The following is a 24,132-nucleotide window of genomic DNA, read 5'->3' as shown; positions in this document are numbered from 1 at the left end:
ATTTTATCTTCAAAGTAAAAAGAAGCGTTTTTAACTCCATCAGAACTATGTGAACCCGATGATGGGGGCAGAAGGTCCAGTTTCACCCTGAAGAGCCTAAACACCAACACCAACCTGAGGACCTCATCATGTTCAGCATCACCGAGTGTTTTAGGACAAACCTGCAGGTTTCCCTCTGCAGGCGGCGTTGCTGTAGATCAAATCTACCCAACACATTTCCAGCGTTTTGGCCTAAGTTTAACAAAGTAAAGCAGCTTCTGCATTTGGAAGCAGAGAGGATGACCAGGCCTGGTAGAAGTCCTGACATCAACCCGCTTATTCCCTGATGCTTGATGGATCAGTTAGTGCTGGAGTGACCAGCGCAGCCACATGGGTGACTTCTGATGGATGCTGGATGGAATAAACTCTCATCCCACAGGACCTGAGCCAGCTGAGGGATTACGCCTGTGTTCAGCTCTGAAACGTGCCTCCGTATTTCTATTTAATAGTCAACATGTCTTTTATCATAAAATACAACAATCCAATAAATTACATTTAAACAGTCGGTGGCATAATAAGCTGGCAGACACGGCCTGCCTTTGTACTGCTCTGCTTACAAATGCATTTTTATTACATCTGCAGAGTTTAAAAGTTTGAAACAGTTGTTACAGCAAAGTTAGGGCCCCAATAATGTTTTCCTTTAACTATTTATGCGGATGATTGATTAACTGCCAAGTCAGGGAGATCTCACACAAATAATATAATTTATTTATTTTTTAGCCTTTAAAACGGCTGCTCTGTTCACTGAGGGTTAGCCTGAGGGTCCAAATTTCCCCTGCCAACATGGTGGACATGTTAACGTCTAACGGATGTCCTGTGTGCGCGACTTCCGGGTCTTTGGTTCCACGGGCCTCCAACTGCCAGTGCGCAGACTCGTGTTTCTCCGGAAGAATGGCGGCAGCGGGCTCGTCGTCGTTCGTGTTTTGTTGGGTTTTTGTCCACGGAGCAGCAGCGGGAGAGTTAATAAAGCTGGAAGATAGAAAGAGCAGCAGTTGGTGAACTGTGGAAAGAAGAGAAACGGCTTGAAGCTCAGCTGGAACTGCTCAGGAAGTGTTAAAGGAAAGTTTGGAGAGAGAAAAGCTAGCAGAGATGTGGAGACAGCAGGTCAAGCAGCGACTGGATGCAGCAGAGGAGCAGAGACACCACATCCTGGATGCTGCTTTCAGCCCCCAACATCTGCTGCACACATCAGGTTTGATGCTTCCACACTCCATCATCTCACCTCCAGCTGCTGCATCAGCTTTATTCCCCGGAAGCTGCTCAGCTGCGGCTCTCCTGTGCTCCGTAGTCGGAGTTTATCCAACATGGCCGCCGCGCTGTAGTGAAAGTTGCCCTGAATGTGAGCCGCCAGAGTCTGCCAGCAGGGGGCAGTAGTGCGCATGTCTGCAGACACGCAGGAAGAAGCCAGAGGAACAGCTACGTCTTTTTAATGCTTTCATTTGAAAAATAAACATTGCGGAACAACAATTAGCAATTATCTGTAGTCTAATGGTACAAAATGGTAACAACACAGAGACCATATAAATATAGTTTTCAGGAACACTGGGTTTTACAATATAGGACATAATTATTTAGAAAAACAGATATTTACCATTCAAATAGTTTCTTCTTCTAATGTTCTGTTTGGTTACTGAGGGGCGACAGCTATTAAACTAAACAAACTGAATCTGACAAAAGCGTCTACAGTTTTAATCACATTTTGGTTTTCTGAGAGCTGCCTGGAATGGATTTACTGTTTTAATTTGTTTTTAAAAGCAGTAATACATGGTTTAATACCTTTGAATTTGCACGTGTCTATAAAGAACTTAACCATAATGATAATCAGGTCAATGATATAACTTTATCAGGCTTTTTTGTTGAGCTTTACAGTTTTCCTTAATACCAACAGTATATCCTCCCAGAATAAAAGCGTGATAGTAATCTCCACAGCTTCTCTAGTCTTTTCCTCACATCACCTTGACTGCCTTGTTGGGAGGGGATTCAAAACAGTTTTTAAGAGTTCTGCCACAGTCTGGACTCATTAATTATCAGGATTCCCCAGGTCACCATTCCTGATGGTCATTAACTAACTAATAAATGCAGTATCTGATCAGATGAAAATCTATGAAGAGGGAAAAGCCTGTAAAGTCTCTGGGAATCCAGTCTGAACGTTGGTGTTCACTGAAGCTAAACCTGCCGAGGCTCAGATGTGACGCAGAGTTGACTGACGTGAGTAAATGATCTGATATGAGGCTCTTAAAGTTGCTGGTTTATTTAATTAATAACGTTGGTCTTCATCACGCTGAGCTGCTGCTTTACTACGAGGCGTTGCAGAGAGTCAGGCTCAGTCTGGCATTATTTAATACTGATTTATTAATTAATCAAACTGGCTTTATGGTAGTTCTGTGATACTGCCACTAGATGGCGCCACATCTGTTTATATCTGTTAATTGCTCCTGAGAGCAAATTATTTTTCGGCTCATAAAGGACCATCAAAACATTATCAGGATGGAGGCTTAGTGTATATAACCTTATTCTATTATGATCAAACGGTTTTTGGTATTTTTTATAAGCATATAACGTGGCTATGTACCTTTAACCCTTATACGACTGTAACGTTAACTATTCACCTAGACATATTTTCTTGTTTTGGTTATAAAATAACAAAGTACAGGAGAGCTCATTGGTGCATTGGCTGTTAATCTTTGCATAACTAAAAAAATTTAAATTTATATTACTAAACAAATGTGTATTTATTTGAGAACGCCGCTGCCGTGTTGACTTCAAGATAAATGGGATTTTATTGTCTCTCAGATGTGGTGTGAATGTGTCTCTCTGTAGCTCATATCTTATGCATAAGCACATGTTCTACCGTCTCTTCCTCCCCACAACACTTCCCAGTTAATGTCACATCATAGTCCATCTAGAAAGATACCGTTAGTTCTTCACAGAACTTTTTTTTTAAGTTCTGTGAAGGTGAGGTAATAAAGAGCCGTTCAAAGGTGCGTAGACAAGAAAACGTGAGTCAAAATATGTTAAAAGAAACTCAAGTGATGATGGAAATCAACCAAAAAATAATTGATTAGTCAACAAATAGAAAAAAAAAATAATTGCTAGATTAGTCGACTATAAAAATAATCGTTTGTTGCAGTCGTACATCAGATAATAATTTAAGGTCACGTCTTCAAAACATGACAAGAAGTCTTCAGTAATCCGCGGCCAAACAGGAAGTGATTTCGGCCAAACCTAACTCTCCTCACCGGAGCACATGTGACCCCGGTGGAGGGTAATGGGGAGGCCTGCTCATGGTACCCCTGGTGGCCACGTGCAGAACTGCAGGCGATGCTGTTCTCTCCCAGCCGCAGTGCCGCTGAGCTGCAAGCGCCTGTTGTGATCATTTGCCCCTTTTCCCCTGAAAGCCCCAGACTTTGTGTCACCCGGTAAACCAAAGCCGGGGGGGGGGGGGGGGGGGGGGGGTTGGGGTTTCCTGTTTCCATCAGCTACCGGCCGTTTAAGTAAATCAAGCCAATGATGTCAGGGACGTGGTGAAACTGCAGTACCACTCCGGCCCAGCAGGTGGCAGCAGGAAGACAACACAGACAGATGCAGAGATCCTGCCACTGATCCAGACTCTGGAGAAACCTGGTGGGGGGGTGGGGGGGGGGTAATAGAGTGGAGGGGAGACTAGACTGATGTTTATGCAAACAACCGTTTGTAATAAATTATGGTTATAAAAAGAATAGGTTTGTAAACTGCTCATCTCCCTACTCCACTCTTGAGGTGAACAGTTTTTCTTGCTGCAGCATCCCCCCCCCCCCCCCCCCCCCAAAAAAAAACGCCCTGAGAAAGCAGAGAAGCACTGGGTCGGGCGGGGAAAGTAAAGCCCCAGGAAGGTGAGATTAGTGTTTATAATTTTGCTCTTTGGCCACGCCCATTTTCAAACCCGTAAACATATTAAAACTATTAACACGGGGGAATATTTTTCTTTTATTTATACTTTTTATGTTTCGGCCTCCAAACAAGCGCTTCTTTTCAGAGTAGAAAAATAATTCTATTCAATCCAATTTTATTTATATAGCACCAATTCATGAAACATGTCATCTCAAGGCTCTTTATAAAGTTAAATTCAGTCAGATTATAAAATAATAAACACTATAATTACAACAATAAGCCTTTGCTGCGTTTCGCTGCTCATTAATAAATAATAACTGAATTCATGTTATGTAAAGATCCGAAAACAGGAATGACATCCAAATTCATTTTAGTTAATAAACAGTAGCTGCAAAGTTACTTTGCCTAGTAACTAGTTACTCTGTGCAGTAACTGACCAACCAACTCAGTTACTTTTTGGGAGTAATAACTGTCTAGTTTATAAATAAGGAATTTATAAGACTGAGACCATATAAGTGCAGTAAAATGTGAATTTATTGTTGGGCTTTTTTATAACTTAATCATTGTTTCCAACTAAAGCAACACTGATCAGTAAGATGAGCAAAACGTTGATCTTTCAGGTAAAACTTCCCGTTTCTCTGGACTTTGGCAGCAAAGGTCTCCACAGTTGCTGTTGGTTCCTGCGAGTTAAAGATGTTTTATTAGCTCATGATTCCCATGTTGTCCCCTAATTCTACGCTGCATCGTTTTTGTATTATTGACAACAAACCTAATGTGTTTCAGAGCTGCCTGCAGATGTTCAGCAGATGCTGCTGGTTAAAGAAGAGGCTCCTGAAGAACAGAGTCCTGGTGAGGACCAGAGTGACCTGGAGCTTCTCCACATAAAGGAGGAGCAGGAGGAACTCTGGAGCAGTCAGCAGGGAGATCAGCCCAGTGTGAAGGAGGAGACTGATCCCTCTGGCTCTCCAGTCATTGCTGTTCTCATCAAGAGGGAAGATGGTGAAGAGAAACCTCTGTTCTCTGAACTTCACCAAACAGACAACAGAGACGTTGCAACCAGCAGCTCAGCTGAGCAGATGAAAGCAGAACCTGATGAAGAAGAAGACTATGGAGGAGTAGAATCCAGCAGAGAGCCAGATCTAAACACTCCTGGAGATGCCACCAACTCTTCAGAGACGGAGGTCAGTGAAGATGAGGAGATGGACTGTCCTGACTCTGGGTCTGAAACTGAAGACAATGAGAATGAGAGGAAGGAGAGCAGGACTCCTGAATCAGGTGGACAGGCGATTAAATCTCTGAGCTGTTCTGAATGTGGTCAACAACTTAACCTTCGCTCCTTTCAGAGTCGCACGGCGGCTCATTCAGCGGTAAGATGCCCGAGCTGTTCGTTCAGTAAGGACGGGCTCAGAGACGATGTAAATATGGACCCGCAGAGGGAAGTCCAGACAGATCTGAACTGCTTCAATTGTGCTGACTGTGGTAAAAGTTTTAACCGGAAAAATCACCTAAAGGTTCACATGAGGATCCACACAGTGGAGAAAACCTTTGTTTGTGACGTGTGCAGACAAACGTTCAGCCAAAAAACCCATTTAAACAGACACGTGAAGATCCACACGGGGGAGAAACCATTTGGCTGTGCAGTCTGTGGACAAACATTCAGCAGGAAGTCTCATTTAAACCGACACGGGAAAATTCACACAGGGGAGAAACCGTTTGGCTGCGATGTCTGTGGACAAAGATTTCATGAAAAGGCCTATTTAGACCGTCACGTCAAAATCCACTCAGGAGAAAAGCCGTTTTCTTGTGATGTCTGTGGACAAAGATTTAGTCGTAAGGCCCATTTAGAGCGGCACATGGGTAGCCACGCAGAGGAGAAACCATTTGGCTGTGACGTTTGTGGGCAAAGATTTACCCACAAGTCAGCTTTAAACAGACACATGATTATTCACACCGGAGAGAAACCATTTAGCTGTGATGTTTGTGGACAGAGATTTAACCAAAAGTCCGTTTTAATGACGCATGTGAGAATCCACACAGGAGACAAACCCTATGCCTGTGACTTCTGTGGACTAAGATTTAACCAAAAGTCAAACTTAAACAGTCACATTAAAATCCACACAGGATACAGACCGTTCAGTTGTGACGTTTGTGGGCAAAAATTTAACCGAAAGGGAAATTTAAACATGCACATGAGAATCCATGCAGCGGGGAAAAATGTTTAGCTGAACAAACGGAGAGGTTCTGCCTTAAAGGAGACATATCCTGCAATAAACACGTTTTAGCCCTTAAATCCATGCAGTCGTGTACTGGGAGTCTGTAGGAGAGCAGAAAGGTTGAATGTAGTCTGTCCAGGAGCTGCTGAGATATCGTTATATTCTGTCATCTTCAGAGGCGTTCAGTTTTCTCTGTTACGTTTTTTTTTTCTTTCTGAACAATTACGTCCCAATATTTGCAATAATGTCAGAAAATATCTTAATTTAAATGTTGCAAATTCTTTCCTTTAACCATGGAGATTTGTATTTTTTTCTGCATATTTACAACTTCTGAATATCAGATAATTTCCTTTTTTTTTTTTTTTAGAAAATATGCTAAATTAATCTAAAACTATGAGTTACTCACCCAGCTTGCCTTTAATCTACAGTGGGCCTAATACTCTGTAAGCAGGATATGTCCCCTATAAATGACCGCTGGAGCGTCTCCAGAAACCTTTAACTTCTTGTTTTTCTCTCCTGGTTTTTGTTGAAATGTGTGTTTAGTTTTTAAGATAATTTCATGACAGGCGGCACAGACCCAGTCACGGCTGATTTTCTGGGTCTGTTGATGAGTTCACTGACCTCTGACCTCCACATCCTCCTTAGCGCTCCGTTCCATTCACGTCTGTCCAACTGAGCAACTACGTTGTTAATTTAATTAATGGGAACGGTTCCACTTCCTCCGGGACTCATCCCAACGTCAGCGTAGACGTCGTTCACCGTCAAAATACGGAACAAGTCCAGTTTTCTGCTCCGTTCCGGTCCGTCGGACTCCTGCCGGGTCCAGCTCCACTGGAAAACAACACCACCAGTTTAGATGGTTCTGTTCATCCCTACGTGGGTCTGACTCCTCTGGGATGTTCTGCTAGTTTTACATTTACTCAGCTACATCTATAAACATTAAATTATTGTGAAAAGTGTCCATGTGGTGTGTCTCTCATTTCATAAGTGAAACTCATTTATAGACTCACCAGGTGAGGAAGGTTGTCTGAGATGACAAAACATCCTTGGGTTATCGAAGCATTTTCTAGTTTGAGACAAATAATAATCCAGTTTTCCCTTAATAATGGCAGCAGGACCTTTGTTCCTAATTAAGTTAAATGCAGCCAGTCGGCTTCAAACTCAGATGCATCCATGATCAGAGTGTCTGAATAGAGCAGTCAGTTGTTGGAAATAAGAAAGGCAGATCTGTGACGTCTGCAGAAGAAGATATTGGTATGAAAGAACTAAAAACAGTGATAAATGATCCAGGATATTCATCTCCAGAAGCTCATTCATGATGGGGGGGGGGGGGGGGGGGGGATACCTGAACAAACGACGAGACGAGAGGCAGTGAGCGTTGGTTTGATGCTGCCTCGCTTCATATTATCTTTAATCATGAGGTTAGAATGAAAAATATATTTCCAGTAACATTTCTGTTCAGTCGGTTGATGTCAAAAATCAAATATGTTTGATCACTTTCTAGTTTATCTATAATTACCTTGTTAGATCTGGTTCTTAAATGCATGGTCTTTAGCTTTAACACACATTACCAGAAAATAGTGCTTCCACTTCTACTTACAGCTGCAGCTTTCCACAAACTAAACAAGCTTTTCGTGTTAATTTAGTATCAATTGAAATCTATTCCAATTTATTATTTCTGCGTCTGCAAATCAATCCTTTTCCTTTGCATATTTTCTACAACAATAACACAGAACCTCCATCAACATGTCTGGGATTTTATACTCGTTACTGTTCAGAGTTCAAGTGATGGTGAAGCGCCGCCATTGCTAAATCTGTCATCCATCTTATGTTGTTTATAAATCTACAAGTTGCCTAAAAGGCATCAGATTAACATACATAACATGTATATTATTTTGTATGTGTTTTATACAATAATACCGGAACAAACTGGACAAACAAGGCAGTGAGCGTTGGTTCTGCCTATGCTGCGATGCGTCAGAGCGTCCGCCATCTTAAATGTGGCAAATCTGCAGTTACTCAGTCACTTAAACAGTATCAGAGGGACTTTAATCTCTGAATATACTTTGTATTCATAGTATTTTTGTTTTTGTAATATTACAAGTTTATCTTTGTATCCCTTTAGCTTCATTGTCCTGAATTCATTCTGCTAAAGAATAAAAATATTTAAAATAATCTAACCTGGCCCTATTACTCCAGGAGTGAAATAATTCTGCAAACTGTGACTATTCTGAAAATGTTCCCTCTTAATTCTTATAATATGACGTTTTTCTCATAACATTACCACTTTTGTGTTTGTTTGTTGTTTTTACTTTATTGACCTAGGACCTTTTTTCCTCATATTATTAATTTTACCTCTTTAATACTCACCCAAAAAGTCTGTTCCTAAAGGTTCACATGTGACACAGTTTTATGAAATAATGAAGACCACAATGTTTAGATTTAAAAAAATTGATCCTTATATTCATAACACATAGACATATATATATATATATATATATATATATATATATATATATATATATATATATATATATATATATATATATATATATATAGCCACTCAGCAGCTTTAGTGTGTCCAGTTTTGCAACATGGTGCAGCCTTAGTTTATAGAAGGCAGATACAAGTAGTGAAATCAGCCAGAATACATTTCCATGCAGCACAGGAATGAGGCATCTTCTCTGATCCACGTTCACAATAACAGAACTCAACTTTTTTTGCCACATACAATATGGCGGTGACGTTGACGTGCGAACCTGCGCCCTATGACGCGTCTACGTATATGATGTCTGTGCATGAAACAGTTTAGAAGCCCCTTTGGATTTTATATATATATATATATATATATATATATATATATATATATATATATATATATATATATACATATATATATATATATATTATTCACCAATGTTTAAAGCTCTGATGCTTTCACGGAGCAGGTGCAATTTTGGAGAGACTAAGTCACAAAAACTTGGACATGTAGACCTGTATCTCTCTATCTATTATCTAATATTAGAAAAATCACATTCTAATATAAACAATATCTTTTAATCTTACGTGTGAAAAGTTATCCTTCGAGCCCTGACGTCAATAGTCCGTCGATTTAAACAAAAATAAGACGCACAGTGCTGAGGTATCATTAGTGTGTTCTGCTTGAATCAGCAGGTTAGGGTAGCAGGTCGACCGCCCCAAGATGGCGGCCGTAATTCCTGCGCCGCGACAGTCAATGAGGGGTCATATGTCTATGGTTTTACTGCATCGTGCAACGTTAGCCAATCATGGGTTGTGACGTCATCGCCCAGCGCAGGATTCCGAGCAGATCTGACCACCGAGTTTTGTTGGGTTTTTGTCCACGGAGCAGCAGCGGGAGAGTTAATAAAGCTGGAAGATAGAAAGAGCAGCAGTTGGTGAACTGTGGAAAGAAGAGAAACGGCTTGAAGCTCAGCTGGAACTGCTCAGGAAGTGTTAAAGGAAAGTTTGGAGAGAGAAAAGCTAGCAGAGATGTGGAGACAGCAGGTCAAGCAGCGACTGGATGCAGCAGAGGAGCAGAGACACCACATCCTGGATGCTGCTTTCAGCCCCCAACATCTGCTGCACACATCAGGTTTGATGCTTCCAGCCTCCATCATCTCACCTCCAGCTGCGGCTGAGGGACCATTTACAGTCAGAACGGCGGATGTTAGCTCGCTGCTAATAATTAGCCCGGCGCACACAAAGTGTATTACGGTAGAAGCGAGCTGGGGTTTGACGTCATCCGGCCCGTTTTAGAAATAATGTCCGATCTGCCCTGAGTAGAAAGCTGCTACTCTGAGTAGTTCCACCTTATTCAGGGTTTTCAGTGTCAGAACAGGTGATATCAGCCAGGTAACTAAAGTCTGAGTTAAGCAGGAAAGAAGCCCTGATCAATGGATCACAGAGAAGGAGATTCACTGTGGCAGCGGCAGCAATAAGAAGCCTGAATTCCCTCCAGAGGAATTAGAAATCTTTAATGGAGGCATATGGAGAACATTAAACCATAATTAACAAAAAGAAACAACGTTGTGATGCAGAAAATGGGAGTTAATGGCAGAGAATTACTGAAAAAGTGAATGCATGAGTGATATGAGTGATGTGACGGAGAATTAAAGCTGTTTTCTCTCACTAATCCAACACAAAGGGGCATTGATTACCTGTCCAGGTGTAAAACCTGAAAGGCCTTAAGAAGGACGCTGCAGCAAATAAAGATGAAGTATGAAAATACAGAGTAATCAATATGTTTAACCTTAATCAAAGCATTAATTGGCTATAATCAACATATACAGTTGATGATGGGATGGTGGGAGTTATTGAAATAACTGATATTTTCATCTTTTTGTCCTTCTAAAAATGAGCTGATGCTGATTTTACTGCAGATGTTTAATTTGTTCCCACCTCACTTTATATTAATCATAATGGCTATATTTATATTTTAAGTTGAAGTAACGGTGGTGTTATGTAAGTGAAGTAACTTGTATACATATGAAGTAGTTAAGCCCTAATGGTGTTGGGGGGGATAAATAATTTATTTTATTCTGTGTAGTTCTTTTATTAATCTTGTGGGTCTCTGACTATGAAACACCTTTAAACTATAACTGAGTGCAGCAGTAACATTAATGACAGCAACATCTCCTACATTATTAAAAAGCTGCTGTTGGCATAAAAACAAAGAGCAGCACAAAGAAACTGTTCAGAGCTGAGAGCGTCCCTCGCTATGTGACGCTGAGAATATTGAGAAAAACGATAATGTATTGATCCTGAAATGATGAGACATTTAATCATTGTCTGATCAGCCTACAGAGTTTTTCTCTGCAGCATAAAGGCTCCTCAGTAAAGGAAACACATTTCTGACACGTCTTTGTGCAGATCTTAGCTAAAAAGGAGGAAAAACTCAGTTAGTCCACACATCTCAGCTCAGCAGCAGGATTGTTTCACCCACTAATTTGTTGTTATAATTAGGATATGCTGGAATTTACCCCAGAGTTTCACAGCTTCTGGTGACCGGGGGGTGGGGGGGTGCTAACTGTTGCAGCAGACGGACAAAGAAACTCTAATCACTCTAAAAATAGAGAACTTTGCTACTCACCTTAACATGCTTGTTAAATTTGAAATGAGAATCCAGCGCCAAGATATTTTACTTCTGAGACATGTTTGAAATGTTATGAGTTAATCTGTAGATTTTAAACATTACAGGTAGTGGAACAACTTGTATCTGTTTTGGAGAAGCAAACCAAAGCGTCTGAGGCGGGACGCTTCAATCAGAAACAGAGAAGTTGCATTAAAACATCAACATCAGTACCGCTACCTGTTAGCGTTGTCACAACACTAACATTTCAAACTCCATATCAGTACCCAGCAAAATATTCATACTCCATCCCATTTTTGATACCATGGGGAGAAAAAAATTACAGATAATCAAAGGAATTAAAGTTTTTTTTATTAACATGAAAAGCAGATGCCGCACCAATCCGCCTGTCGATCTCCCGCTCCATCTTCCCCTCATTCGTGAACAAGACCCCAAGATACTTGAACTCCTCCACTAGGGGCAGGACACTCTCCCCAACCCGGAGAAGGCACTCTACCCTTTTCCGGTTCAAGACCATGGTCTCGGATTTGGAGGCACTGATCTTCATCCCGGCCGCTTCGCACTCGGCTGCGAACCGCTCCAGTGAGAGCTGTAGATCACGCCCTGATGAAGCCAATAGGACCACGTCATCCGCGAATAGCAGAGACGCAATCCTAAGGCCACCAAAGCGGATCCCCTCAAAACCTTGGCTGCGCCTAGAAATTCTGTCCATAAAAGTTATGAACAGAATCGGTGACAAAGGGCAACCTTGGCGGAGTCCAACTCTCACCGGAAACGAGTCCGACTTACTGCCGGCAATGCGGACCAGACTCTGACACCGGTCGTACAGAGACCTGACAGCCCTTATTAAAGGGTCCGGTACTCCATACTCCTGGAGTACCCCCCACAGGATCCCTCGGGGGACACGGTCGAATGCCTTCTCCAGATCCACAAAGCACATGTAGACTGGTTGGGCAAACTCCCATGCCCCCTCAAGAATCCTGCTGAGGGTATAGAGCTGGTCCAGTGTTCCACGGCCAGGACGAAAACCACACTGCCGTGGATTTAGCTTCATGTTAAGTAGTTTCCCTTGAAGCGGCTGCCTGAGTGTTTTTGTTGTACAACTCCAGGATTTCAGCGCACATGAAGTTGTTTAGTGAAGGAAGAACACGACGTGGATTTAGCTTCATGTTAAGTTGTTGGAGCCCAGGTTTTTCCACCATGTAAATATGACACCGATCCTCACAGTCCGGCTTAGTTTCAAAGCTTCTGGCACCATTTGCTCTTGTCTGCCCCTGTCCTCTGCTGCTGCTGCTGGCGGTGGTCCACCTTGTCTATCAGGTCCAAACCCGCCGCAGCCGTCTACCAGGACCGTTTAGAACGTTTCCTGACGAGCTTCATGGAGATGCTGGCTTCTTCTCCCAGCAGGGCGTGGAACCGGCACACAGCCAAGGCTACAAATGCTTTAGTCAGTTGAGTCAGCAGAACCAACAATGACACCCAGTTAAAGCAACCCAGGCTTCCTGAATTTCGTCAACTGAATTAACAGAAATAAACTACCGTATTTTTTGGACTATAAGTCACACTTAAAATCTTTAAACTATCTCAAAAACTGACGGTGCGCCTTATATATGATCATTGTTGTTCTTACTGACTGATTTTACGGTACAATGTGCTCATAAATCAGTTAAAATGTGTAAATACGACTTTGGTTAGCAACAAAGCCGCTCCGTTCAATGGATATTAGGAGCATTACGGTACACTGTGTCTCTACCTGAGGACCCCTGAGCTGTCTACAGACTGCCTGACTGTAATGTCTAAACTAGAAGTGCATTCATGTCAGGCAGCCTGGAGTACGCGCTAGCAACAATAAACCCAGTAAGTTAATTCACTATAAAAGTTTATTTTCAATTACCCTTCCTGAGCAAGCAGGTGGCAACAGTGGAAAGAAACAACTCCATAAAACTTGGTGTAGGGAAAACAATGAAGTGTTTATCCAGGATACTTTGTTGACAAAAACACAGTTAATGGCAGAAAACATTAGATCTACAGGGCAGTGAAACTTTTTTACAGCAGCAGACCACACACTATCAGGTAGGAGGGTGCATTTATGCCGGTGCCCGAGTTTTGAAAAATAGAGTCTCCCTGATGTACTTCGGAAGCTTTCAAGACAGGTGATTATTTAAACAATAGAGTCAGAGTGCATGTTTCAAATTTAATAAAAGGAAAAAAATAAATTCTTCAAAAACAACCTTTTTTGAAGGTTGTTTTTGAAAACCACCAGAATAAATCAGCCGTACCTCGGATAAAAACTTTGGATTTAATGTTGTTCATAACACCCGTGATTTTGTAAATTAATCTGCCAAATAATAACAGTTATTTCCCCACAAGAGGTTTATTAAAACATTTTTATGTCATTAATTTAAGAACAAGTAACTGCGTTGGTCACATTTTAATCCGTTTACTTCGTTAATATTCAGTTGTACAGAGCGAGGCGCGCTCCCACCACAGGGAACGCATATCTCAGCAGGGATGCACTTTTTGGCATAACACCGGTCTGTGATGGGAAAAGTAGCATCTCGGTTGGAACAAGGAACCCAATCACTCGTTAATGTTGCTCTCAGTGGAGACAGATGCTAAGGTGATTTTTGGGATGTATAATCGGGGAAATGTAGGCGGCGGCAGGAGCTGCTATAGACGGTGATTTGCCGCCGTTGACCGGCTACTTTTGACTGCCCTGGATCTAATATTTAACTATGGAAAAAGATGAAAGATGAAAAGATGAAAAAGATGAACTATTAATAAACTTTTAAACTATAGTGTAGTGCCTCCACTTCAAAGACTCTATGTCTTAGCGTCACAGTTGTTCATTACATCATATGTTTCCCTGCAGATGTTCGTCACTCTTCCTCGCTTAAAGAAGATGCTCCTGATGCGGACCTGCAGGACCCAGAACTGGTCCAAATAAAGGAGGAAGAGGAGGAACTCATGGCCACCAGGCTCTCAGTGTCGCCTGTTCCTGTGAAGAGTGAGGATGAGGAAGACAAACCTCCGTTCTCTCTTCATCACGACCAAACAGAACTTGGAGATCTGCCAAGCAACAGCTCAGCTGACCAGATAAAAACTGATGAAGAGGACGGCGAAGGAGGAGAATCCTGTAGGAACCAAGATCTGAACACACATGGAGACATGTCCAACTCTTCAGACACTGAAGTCAGTGAGGAAGAGGAGGAGGACGACGACGATGATGAGGACTATTCGGACTCTCAGCTCAAACCCTTGTCGGACTCTGAGGCTGAAACCGAAGAGAGTGAAGAATACTGTGAGGAGAGCAGCGCTGCTAAGTCTGCTGGAAACGCTCGCAGCAAACCTTGGATCTGCGCAGAGTGTGGCAAACGGTTCACTAGCAAGCGCTCCCTTCAGAGCCACATGGCATGCCATTCAAAATCTGAGATGAAAACCCAAAAGGATCAGAAAAGTTTCAGTTGTGACATCTGCGGTAAAAACTTTAAGAGAAAAAGTCATCTGAACCTGCACACAATAATCCACACGGGAGAGAAACCCTTTGGTTGTGATGTTTGTGGACAGAAATTTGGTCGAAAGTCTCATCTAAACAGACACATGACAATCCACTCTGGAGAGAAACCGTTTGAGTGTGATAAATGCACGAGGAAGTTCTCCAGTAAATGTCGTCTTAACTCCCACCAGAGAGTCCACTCGGACGAGAAACCGTATGGCTGTGACTTCTGTGAACAGAGGTTTAAGGACAAGTCGGCTGCGAACAGGCACATGAAAGCCCACGAAAGCCCAGGAGAGGAGCATATTAAAGAGAAACAGTTTGGGTGTGATCAGTGCAGTAAAAGGTTTGCCAGTAAAAGCTGCTTGAATTCACACCTAAGAATCCATACAGGAGAGAAACCGTTTGTCTGCGATCTTTGCGGACAGAGATTTTTCTATAAGGCAAATCTGAAAGCACATTTAAGGATTCACACTGGTGAGAAACCGTATAGTTGTGATGTATGTGGACAAGATTTTAGATCAAAATCACATTTAAACACTCACAAGACAATCCACACCGGCGAGAGGCCACTGAACTGTGATGTTTGTGGACAACGCTTTAGCCGTAAGTCGCATTTAACCAGACACATGAAAGTCCACACAGGAGAGAAACCTTTTGGTTGTGTTCAGTGCAGTAAACGGTTCACCAACAAAACAGACCTAACCTTCCACCTGAGAATCCACACTGGAGAGAAACCATATGCCTGTGACTTCTGTGGGAAAAGATTTGTAGTCAAATCGGCTGCAAACAAACACATGAGAGTACATTCAGGAGTGAAGCCTTTTGGCTGCCATCTTTGTGGGCAGAGATTTACAGCCAAGCCCAGTGTTAAGAAACACATGATAATTCACACAGGGGAGAAACCCTTTCGTTGTGATGTCTGTGGGTATAGGTTTAACCTAAAGACAAGTTTAGACAGGCATACGAGAATCCACACTGGAGAAAAACCGTTTGGTTGTGATGTTTGTGGACGACACTTTAACCGCAAGTCCACCTTAAATACACACATGAAAATCCACAAAGAAGAGAAAGTTACTTAGAGAGGCAGCAATAGAGGAAACATGAGTTCACATCCAACTAAACCTGTAAAGTTTCCAGGTTGGTGTTAAAATTGATGCGTTTTTCAAACGGTGACAATATTTCCTTCATGGAAGATGATGATTTGCTTTGGGACTCATTGTACATTCAAACCCGTTTAATAAAATAGGTAATAGATCATGTTAGTTGTCTAGCAGGTAGTTCAGGTGTATATCTGGGAAAATACAAACCGGTTTAATTTTGTAATGTTTACTTTATTAAAGTATTTCCTCTGAACGAGGAAAAAAGCATTTATGCATAAAGGTCAATCCTACGAGGACTTAGGGCCACAAACAGGTTTTAAAGTTTTAAAGGATGCAGTTCATCCTCTCAACTGTGGGTCCGTTTGAATTAATGTTCAGAGTGAACAGAACCACATCGGGTTGGACTGATACTTGTAGGGACTGATGAGGGGAGAGGATGAAGATGGGATCAGTCCTTCCAGAATGTCTTCCTTTGTTCAAACTAAGCTAGGTTCCACCCAGATACGCTTAAAAACTGCTCCTAGCTCCTGTTCCTTGACGTTTCATGGGGTCAATGGTAAAAACTCTATCATGAGAAGGAAAAGAGCTTTGGACTGATGTGCTGATGTTGGACTGCCTTTAACTTCGACGTCGATACGCGATGGAAACACATGAATGATTCTAGTCAAAATGATTCCAGTCAAAATGATTCTAGTCAAAATGATTCTAGTCAAAATTATTCTAGTCAAAATGATTCTAGTCAAAATGATTCTAGTCTATTGCGGGCCTACAGCTTTCTGAAGATGAACTACAAAGTGTGCGCTCTCTTCTCTCCGGAGATTTTTGCTGATTTCCATGAGGTGGGCGGTGTTGATGCGTCATGTCCCTCAAATGATTGTGGGCTACCTTAAAAAACGCTGTAAGTAAGATTTTTACTGTTAAATCAGCCTAAATCATTGTCATTCGCCACATGGGATGGAAGTAACGTTCCTCTCCTCTTCATCATCAACGTCTTCGTCACGTTTTTCTCCTGTCAAACCTAGAGGTACGGTCCGGAACTACTTCAGTTCAGAGTGTAGCCTGTGTTTACTTCCTGGTTCCTGAGCCAATCAGATGAAAGTTCCCAACACAGAGCGCAGCATTTGTTTTTTTTTATCCTGGCAGCAGAGCAGCAGCCTGTAAACATGAAGTCAGTAAGAGAAATAGACCAGAAATAGAAGAGAACACATCATAGACCCGTCCTGTGGAGGTAAACATTTTCAACAGCAACAAACCGTTAAAAACGGCAGATTAGATTGTTGTGATTGGCAAGATGTTGTACCCATTTGGGCCACAAGGTGTCAGCATTACTTAGAGCGTCTTTAAGGCTTAGCATTGGTAATGGACATGGTGAGGTTCCTAGGAAGAAGTAGTCACTGGAGGAAGCATCCAGGCTCCTTCGCCTGCCTGCTTCTTCACTGACAGCACTGATCATGGCGGCCGCTGACGCACTTCCACTTTGGCTAAAGAGTCCTGACTCTATAAATGTGTTCAGACTGAGCCTCAGTTTGAGTTTGAGACCATCTAACTGTAACCAAAGCAGCAGGTCCCAGCAGTCAGGAGACCTTCAAACCAGCAGGTTCTGGTTCAGTTGCTGCAGGTTTCTTCTACCACAAAGTGGCAACGGTGCGAGAAAGACCTTAGGACTTTTGTTTAGCCTGTAAATACTTTGTTATTTGATCTACTTCAGCATTTTATTAGATAGTTTAGTGCTGAACTGATGTTAAATCCCAGTTTTTAGATTTCTGGTTTCATAACGAGGTCCCTCAGCAGTCGACAGTCATCTGACAGGAACGAGGCCACCTCAGCTTTGGTTATCCTCATTAAGAAGTTTCGGTTTTATGATATTTGAGCAATGATGATGATAATCAGACATTTCACTTAAGCAGACGCCAACCTGGGGCAGATGTAATCAGCGGATAATGAGAAACTAAACAGGTTTGTGGTTTTGCCAATATCAATGTGGCGTTGACCCAGATAATTCCTGATTGATAATCTTTGGACTAATGGTAGCTCGTCCCTCTCTGGGAAACAAAACCTCAGACCAGTGACTGTTTTGATCTGTCTCCTGAGGACAGGTTGGATGGAAATGGCGCTTTAGTCCTCTGACACCACCAGCAGGCAATGCAGGTGAAGTGTTTTGCCCAAGGACACGAATGAGATGGTCAGAGTGGGGATTGAACCGGCAACCCACCAATTACAGAATGAACTCTGTAACTCCTGCACCGCTGGATAACGGTGACACGGCTTCAGGTGCCGACTTGTTCTACATGTTTTGATCCCTCGTTAAGAATAAATGTGATAAATTAAAGCTTATGTAAATATTTTGTCCCTACCATCGAGTTATCTTGGCCTACATCGTGTCCGTTTGGTAGGTTTCAGTTCTTAACCCGTTCTGGTGCTTCAGCCACCGGTTCTGTAAAAGAACCCGTTTGGTTTTCCACCACCAGATTGTTTATATGAGTCTCATTCTTTCATGCCTCGATCCTCTTCCTGTTTTATTCTGTTTCTGTGAAGGATCATTGATTGAAGCACATGACTGATATAATTTATCCCGCGGCTGCTCAGGTCCAGTCCACCACCTCTGAACCAAATGGCTCAATGTCCTCATCTGCATCCAGCTGTAAGAGGCCTGCTAACAGGCATCCATCTGGTCCAGGTGTGTTGGAGAACTGACAGTAGTTCTGGAGGACTGGACCTCTGCTGTAACATCAGCACTTTAGTTTGTTAGCTCAATTGAGCCGGTCATCTCAAAGCTTTTTACAAATATTCCATCAGATCCTCTAGGTTGGTGAGAAAGTTTCCTCTCTAAGGAAAGCCAGCAGGTTGCATCAAGTCTCTCCAAGCAGCATTCACTCCTCCTGAAAGAGCGTAGAGCCACAGTGGACAGTCGTCTGCATTGTTGATGGCTTTGCAGCAATCCCTCATACTGAGCATGCATGAAGCCACAGTGGAGAGGAAAACTCCCCTTTAACAGGGAGGAAAAACCTCGATTGCTTTGCAGCAATCCCTCATACTGAGCAAGCATCAACGCTGTTTCAAACAACTACCGGCACTTATGAACGCTTTAGTCCTGATCATCTCATTGAGACCAGCAGCTGTAAAACAGGCTAAACAACCTTTAGAGCAGGACGCTGCCTGGAGATGTTAAAAGACGGAAGGAGAGGGGGATGATTAGAGGAGTACGCTAACAGCAGCTCGTTTAAACCCTGCAGACGGATCAGACCCTCAGATTCCCAGAGGAACGGGCTAAATGCAGAAGGCTTAGACTCTGCCGCTCCATTTTACTCTGAATTGTGATGTTTCTTCTTTAATCAAACATGATGCTATACTCCAGAGATTGAAACGTTCTGATTGGCTGCTGTTCCCCATCAGCCCGCCCCTTCCTGCTGATGAAAGCGATTCTTTCTTTCTGCTGGGTCAGCAGAAAGAACCGGAGCTGATACCACTAGTTCCTTTGGTAGGGTCAGGACCAAAGTTTGTCTCAGCAGCAACCAAGAGACCCGGTCCTGGTTCTGGTCCCGGTTCTGGTCCTGGTTCTGGTCCCGGTCCCGGTCCTGGTTCTGGTCCCGGTCAGGTTCTGGTCCTGGTCTCGGTCCTAGTTCTGGTCCCGGTCCTAGTTCTGGTCCCGGTCCTGGTCCTGGTTCTGGTCCTGGTCCTGGTCCCGGTCCTAGTTCTGGTCCCGGTCCTAGTTCTGGTCCCGGTCCTAGTTCTGGTCCCGGTCCTGGTCTTGGTTCTGGTCCTGGTCCCGGTCCTAGTTCTGGTCCCGGTCCTGGTTCTGGTCCCGGTCCTGGTCCTGGTCCTGGTTCTGGTCCTGGTCCCGGTCTTGGTTCTGGTCCCGGTCCCGGTCCTGGTCCTGGTTCTGGTCCCGGTCCAGGTTCTGGTCCTGGTTCTGGTCCCGGTCCTGGATGTTTGTCAGAGGAATAAACTTTATGATCTTTGACTCTGGGTCACGTTATGACCCCCCCCCCCCCCCCCCCCAGCTGTCCATCAGTCCCTCCTTGTTGCTTTTTATATGGAGATTCAGCTAGGTAGAACCGGATCAGAACGTTTGTATCATCTTTTCATTAGATTCCTGTAATGTGATTTTATTTCTTTTTATGTACAACAGTTAACCTTTTTTACACGAACGATGTAATATTTTTAAATGTTCTCACTAATAAATGACTTGATTTTACCTGAATACGGTTTTAAACTTTGATGGTGTGTAAAAATAAGGAAGAACTAAACCAACCAGTTCACTTGAGAATTCTGGACACTGGAGTTAAAAACTGAATCATTAAATGTTCCTGGTTCACCTGAACGTTGAACTGGTTTCATCAGCTTCCACAGCGACGCATGTTCTGGTTCTTCTGGGTTCTCTTAAATCAGGTTCTGTCCAATTCAGGTCCGGTTCCTGTCTGGAGATCAACCCACACCGCTGGTTCCGAGCCCAGAGAACCTCTGAGCAACAGAGAGCAGAACAGACGTGTTCCCAGCCGGTAGAGCGGAGAGACGGGGCTGTAGGAACCGGACCCTGCAAAGGTCCGGTTGGTTCTGAGTGAATTCTGAACCACGCAGTAAGGAGCTCGGTTCTGGTGGTTCTGGTCATTTTCACCTGTGGGGTTTTAGCTGTTTTAAGTGGGAATAAATGTGGCCGTGTCCAGATTTATTCCTATTCACAGTAAAAGTAAAAATCATCAGTTTTTAAATCTTCCTTATTTTATTTTATTATTTTATTTATTTTAGCTCAGATCAAATTCCCCTCAGTCCAAATATGTTAGAAAAACCCAACGGGCCACCGTAGGTCGTCGCTTCTGTTCACTTCCTCGTTAACTGAGCCAATCAGGTGGCAGCAGCTCATCGTTCAGCCCACAGACGTATAAAGGTATATAATATATAATATATATACCTTTTATACGTCTGTGGTTCATCCAGACATGAAGACAGTTTCCTGAAGTTCAAAGTGAGCAGAACTGGTTCTCTGTGGCTCTGAAGGCAGGAGGGTTGTTCAGGTTCACACAGTTCTTCACACGTAATCATATGTCAGGGTCAGAAACTGCATGATCTGCACTGTTAGAAGTATTATCCATGCAAATTCATGGAAATTACAGGACTCTTTCATAAAAATAAAGCATATTTTGTTTCATTTTAAGAAAACGGCTCAACTGTTGGACCAAATCTGCTTGTTGGAATTAAAATTATGATAATTTTTTCCAAACCACATTTAGAATCGATCCATTTGCGATGTTTTACATTTATTTAAAAAATGTATAGATTTCATGAAAGTTTCCAACTTTGAAATTAGGATCTTTGCAGTCTTAACGGGGAACAAGTTGACGTATCTCTGCTTCCGGAGCCTTTAGCACCTGATGTTTGGAAATATAATCACTAGGTTCATTACTGTTGACCTAAACTTGTTTCAGATCCCAGACTGGGACAAACTGCAGCGTTGCATGCTGGTCATTTTGGCCGTCTCCGCTGCGGCAGGTTTCAGTCTGACCATCAGGGCCCGTTTCCTCTTAGATTCATCTACAGCACCGGGTTCTGCTCTAAATGACTCCCATAAATATTAAATAGCAGCTAAAGACTTTCTCTGGTTTGATCCGGCTCAGAATCACATATTTACTAAAAGTTAACTAACATTTTCTCATCATAAAATGCAGTTAATTCCTATTTCATGTGAGATGTGAGGATTTTAATGTGTATGAATCTCCAGAGCAGCAACAAAACAGAACCTGGAACTGGTTCAGAACATGGGTCCAAAATGGCTTGTTTACAGCTGAGAAGCAGAACCAGGAAGGGAAGAAATGAGTTATTGTAAAGAGCCAGCCGACCCAGAACTGACAACGATAATTAAACAAAAGCATCGACTAGTTGCTCTTTAAGGCCCAGATCTGAAGGATTCAGCATTAAATTCAACAGGACGAAGTTCTGATACTTTTACAGTTGGACCACATGAATACAAAACACGACTAAAATGACCGTTCAGAGTCCAGAATGTGAATTTAAAACTTTGTTCTTGATCAATAAACTGGAGCTTTTTATGTGTCCCACGTTGTCCAGAACAAACAGGATGTTTGTCCCGCACTGAAAGAATCTAAAAATCTAGCAGAACCTCCTGGAGATCTCCAGGAACAACGTTGTCTACATGGTCCAAACCCAGAAGAGCCGATCTTTAGAGGCAAGCTGTGACCCGTTTGGACCCTGACCCGGTTCTCCTTCCAGAATTATCACAGCACCAGATCCCAGAAAAATGCTGAAAACTTAATGAGTCCACCTGGTGGTTCTGGACGGGGACAGGTTTGCATTGATTGGGTTTAATAACAAAAAGTCAACTGGACAGAAATTAGCTGGTAGCTTTCATCAGTGCAATGGTAGCAATAATTGGGAATAACATTTTAAACATTAACTACTAAACAGTGGTGGTGAAAAATGCCACTGGAGACGTTTGATGCAGTTTTCAGCCAGACGGGTTTTACGAAACGTCACCAACAGGCGAGGCGTTTCGTAAAGCTAATCTAGAAAAACTAATCTAGAAAAAGCTAATATAGAAAAAGCTAATCTAGAAAAAAGCTAATCTAAAAATAACTAATCTAGAACAGTTCTAGCATTCCAGCCAGCGCTGAATGGTCCAGTTTAAACACTGGACTGGAATCCAGAGACGTCTTTAGGAAACCTGCAGTTAGTTTGGTGATGAATTCAGTTGTGATGAAGCTACGTTACTCTGACTCTTATAATGTTCTGGTCTCCATGAACATCTGTGTTTTGGCTAAAAGCATCTGAATCAGGTTTGGATCTGCAGCTCTGAGTCCATCCAGCCCAGCGATAGAACGCATAAAGGACATAAAGCAGCGACGCGACGTTTAGGTGGACCTTTAAGGGTTTCTCTCCTCAGAAACCAGTTTGCCTTTAACGGCCGTGCTCTGCTGTTCAACGCCTGCTTTTCAGTTTGAACACAACTGCATCTAATCTCTGAGTCGTTAGCAAGAATGATCTCAGTTCAACCTTTACCAGGATTAGTTTAATTTGATCTGCTAAAAAAAACTACACAGAGACAGAATCTACATCAGATCAGGCTGAAGGTGTGTTCAGTACTGCTATATAGTAATAATAATATAATAATAATAATAATAATAATAATAATAATAATACCCTTCTAGTCAGATTAGCTTCATATCATTTTAATCATCCATCAATTTTCTAACCCGCTTAATCCCTCATGGGGTCGCGGGGGTTGCTGGTGCCTATCTCCAGCGTTTCATTTTAATCAAATATAGTAAAAATGAACAATTCCAGTGTTATTTAACTTACCTTTAACAAAGCCTAATCAAACGGCTCTTTACTATTTCTCATAATGACAAGTTTGCAACGTGGGATTTATGTTTCACTAGTTTACATCATAACACAGCTGTATCTTGGATATTAATGCCATTCTTGTATTCATGACATGGCATTAGGGGTGGATGATATAGAAAATAAGTATATCGATAAAATATAAATCATATCGATTGATATTGATAATTATCAACAAATTCAAAACATTTATTTTAAGTGCAGCCCCGGCTATTTTATGCTGTTGCTTAGCAACCTATTTTTAGATACAGACACAAACACTGAATTCAAAAATCAACCCTTTATTCAACCAACTATTTACCAACCAACTATTTACCAAAACTGCAATTTAAAAGAAAAGAAAAAAGAATCATGGTCTTTATTAATTAACTATTATAGCTAGTCAAAAATCAATTTAAGATATCTGGAACGTAATTAAGGTGAAGACAATTTTATGTTAAAACGGCCTGCCGTAATCTTGACTATCAGATGTCTTGAATTATCATTCTGACTAGTTGAAACTAAATGTTTAAAATCTTTACTGGCGTTTGCTATTCAGTGGTCTACAATGTCAGGTGTGTCCAGTATTAATTATCGTGTTTTTAGCACAATATTTAGTGTTGCAGCTTGTGTTCGACATGAATTAAGAAACACAGATGAATCCAGGTATCTAAAATTATAATTTTGACTAGTCATAATTAAGTTTAATTATAATTCCGTATGTGTGGCCCTTCAAATGACGAATCAGGTGACGTCATTTAAGATGTCTCAAAAGGCATTTTGATTCTCTAAAATGTTATTGAAGATATATTGAATCGTCTTCTTACTAGTCAGAATATATATGCAGATATCTTAAAGTAACATTCAGATTAGTCAAAATTTAGTTTTTACCAGTCAAAACTTGTTTTTCATATCTTAAATGTATTTACGGATAGTCAGAAGAAGCCGATTTTATGTTAAAACGGCCTG

At 42.1% G+C, this 24,132-nt stretch overlaps 2 protein-coding genes and 1 long non-coding RNA gene across 4 annotated transcripts; 2 read left to right on the top strand and 1 right to left on the bottom strand.

Annotated features, from left to right (window-relative positions):
* Positions 1-948: 948 nt before the first annotated feature.
* LOC118560508 lies at positions 949-10,013 on the bottom strand. Its single transcript, XR_004929411.1, has 2 exons — positions 9,766-10,013; positions 949-1,261 (listed from the first exon to the last, which is right to left on the bottom strand). It is a non-coding gene; the product is annotated as an uncharacterized LOC118560508 (long non-coding RNA).
* On the top strand, positions 1,101-7,081 carry LOC105922501 (gastrula zinc finger protein XlCGF57.1). 2 transcript variants are annotated; one of them, XM_036131506.1, is made up of 2 exons: positions 1,101-1,231; positions 4,705-7,081. In XM_036131506.1, exons 1-2 carry the CDS (start codon positions 1,129-1,131, stop codon positions 6,129-6,131), a joined length of 1,530 nt encoding a protein of 509 aa, XP_035987399.1. In that variant the 5' UTR covers positions 1,101-1,128; the 3' UTR covers positions 6,132-7,081. The 2 variants fall into 2 exon arrangements, with proteins under 2 accessions (XP_035987399.1, XP_035987398.1); XM_036131505.1 differs by having other exon boundaries at positions 4,693-7,081.
* On the top strand, positions 9,474-16,253 carry LOC105915338 (gastrula zinc finger protein XlCGF57.1). Its single transcript, XM_036131501.1, has 2 exons — positions 9,474-9,735; positions 14,105-16,253. Exons 1-2 carry the CDS (start codon positions 9,633-9,635, stop codon positions 15,808-15,810), a joined length of 1,809 nt encoding a protein of 602 aa, XP_035987394.1. The 5' UTR covers positions 9,474-9,632; the 3' UTR covers positions 15,811-16,253.
* The last annotated feature ends 7,879 nt before the right edge of the window (positions 16,254-24,132 follow it).

The sequence above is a fragment of the Fundulus heteroclitus genome, unplaced genomic scaffold, assembly GCF_011125445.2.
Source record: "Fundulus heteroclitus isolate FHET01 unplaced genomic scaffold, MU-UCD_Fhet_4.1 scaffold_44, whole genome shotgun sequence".
In the NCBI taxonomy this organism is placed as follows: Eukaryota; Metazoa; Chordata; class Actinopteri; order Cyprinodontiformes; family Fundulidae; genus Fundulus; species Fundulus heteroclitus.
Note: the sequence above shows the minus strand (reverse complement) of the source record. Positions and strands in the feature narration are given on the sequence as shown.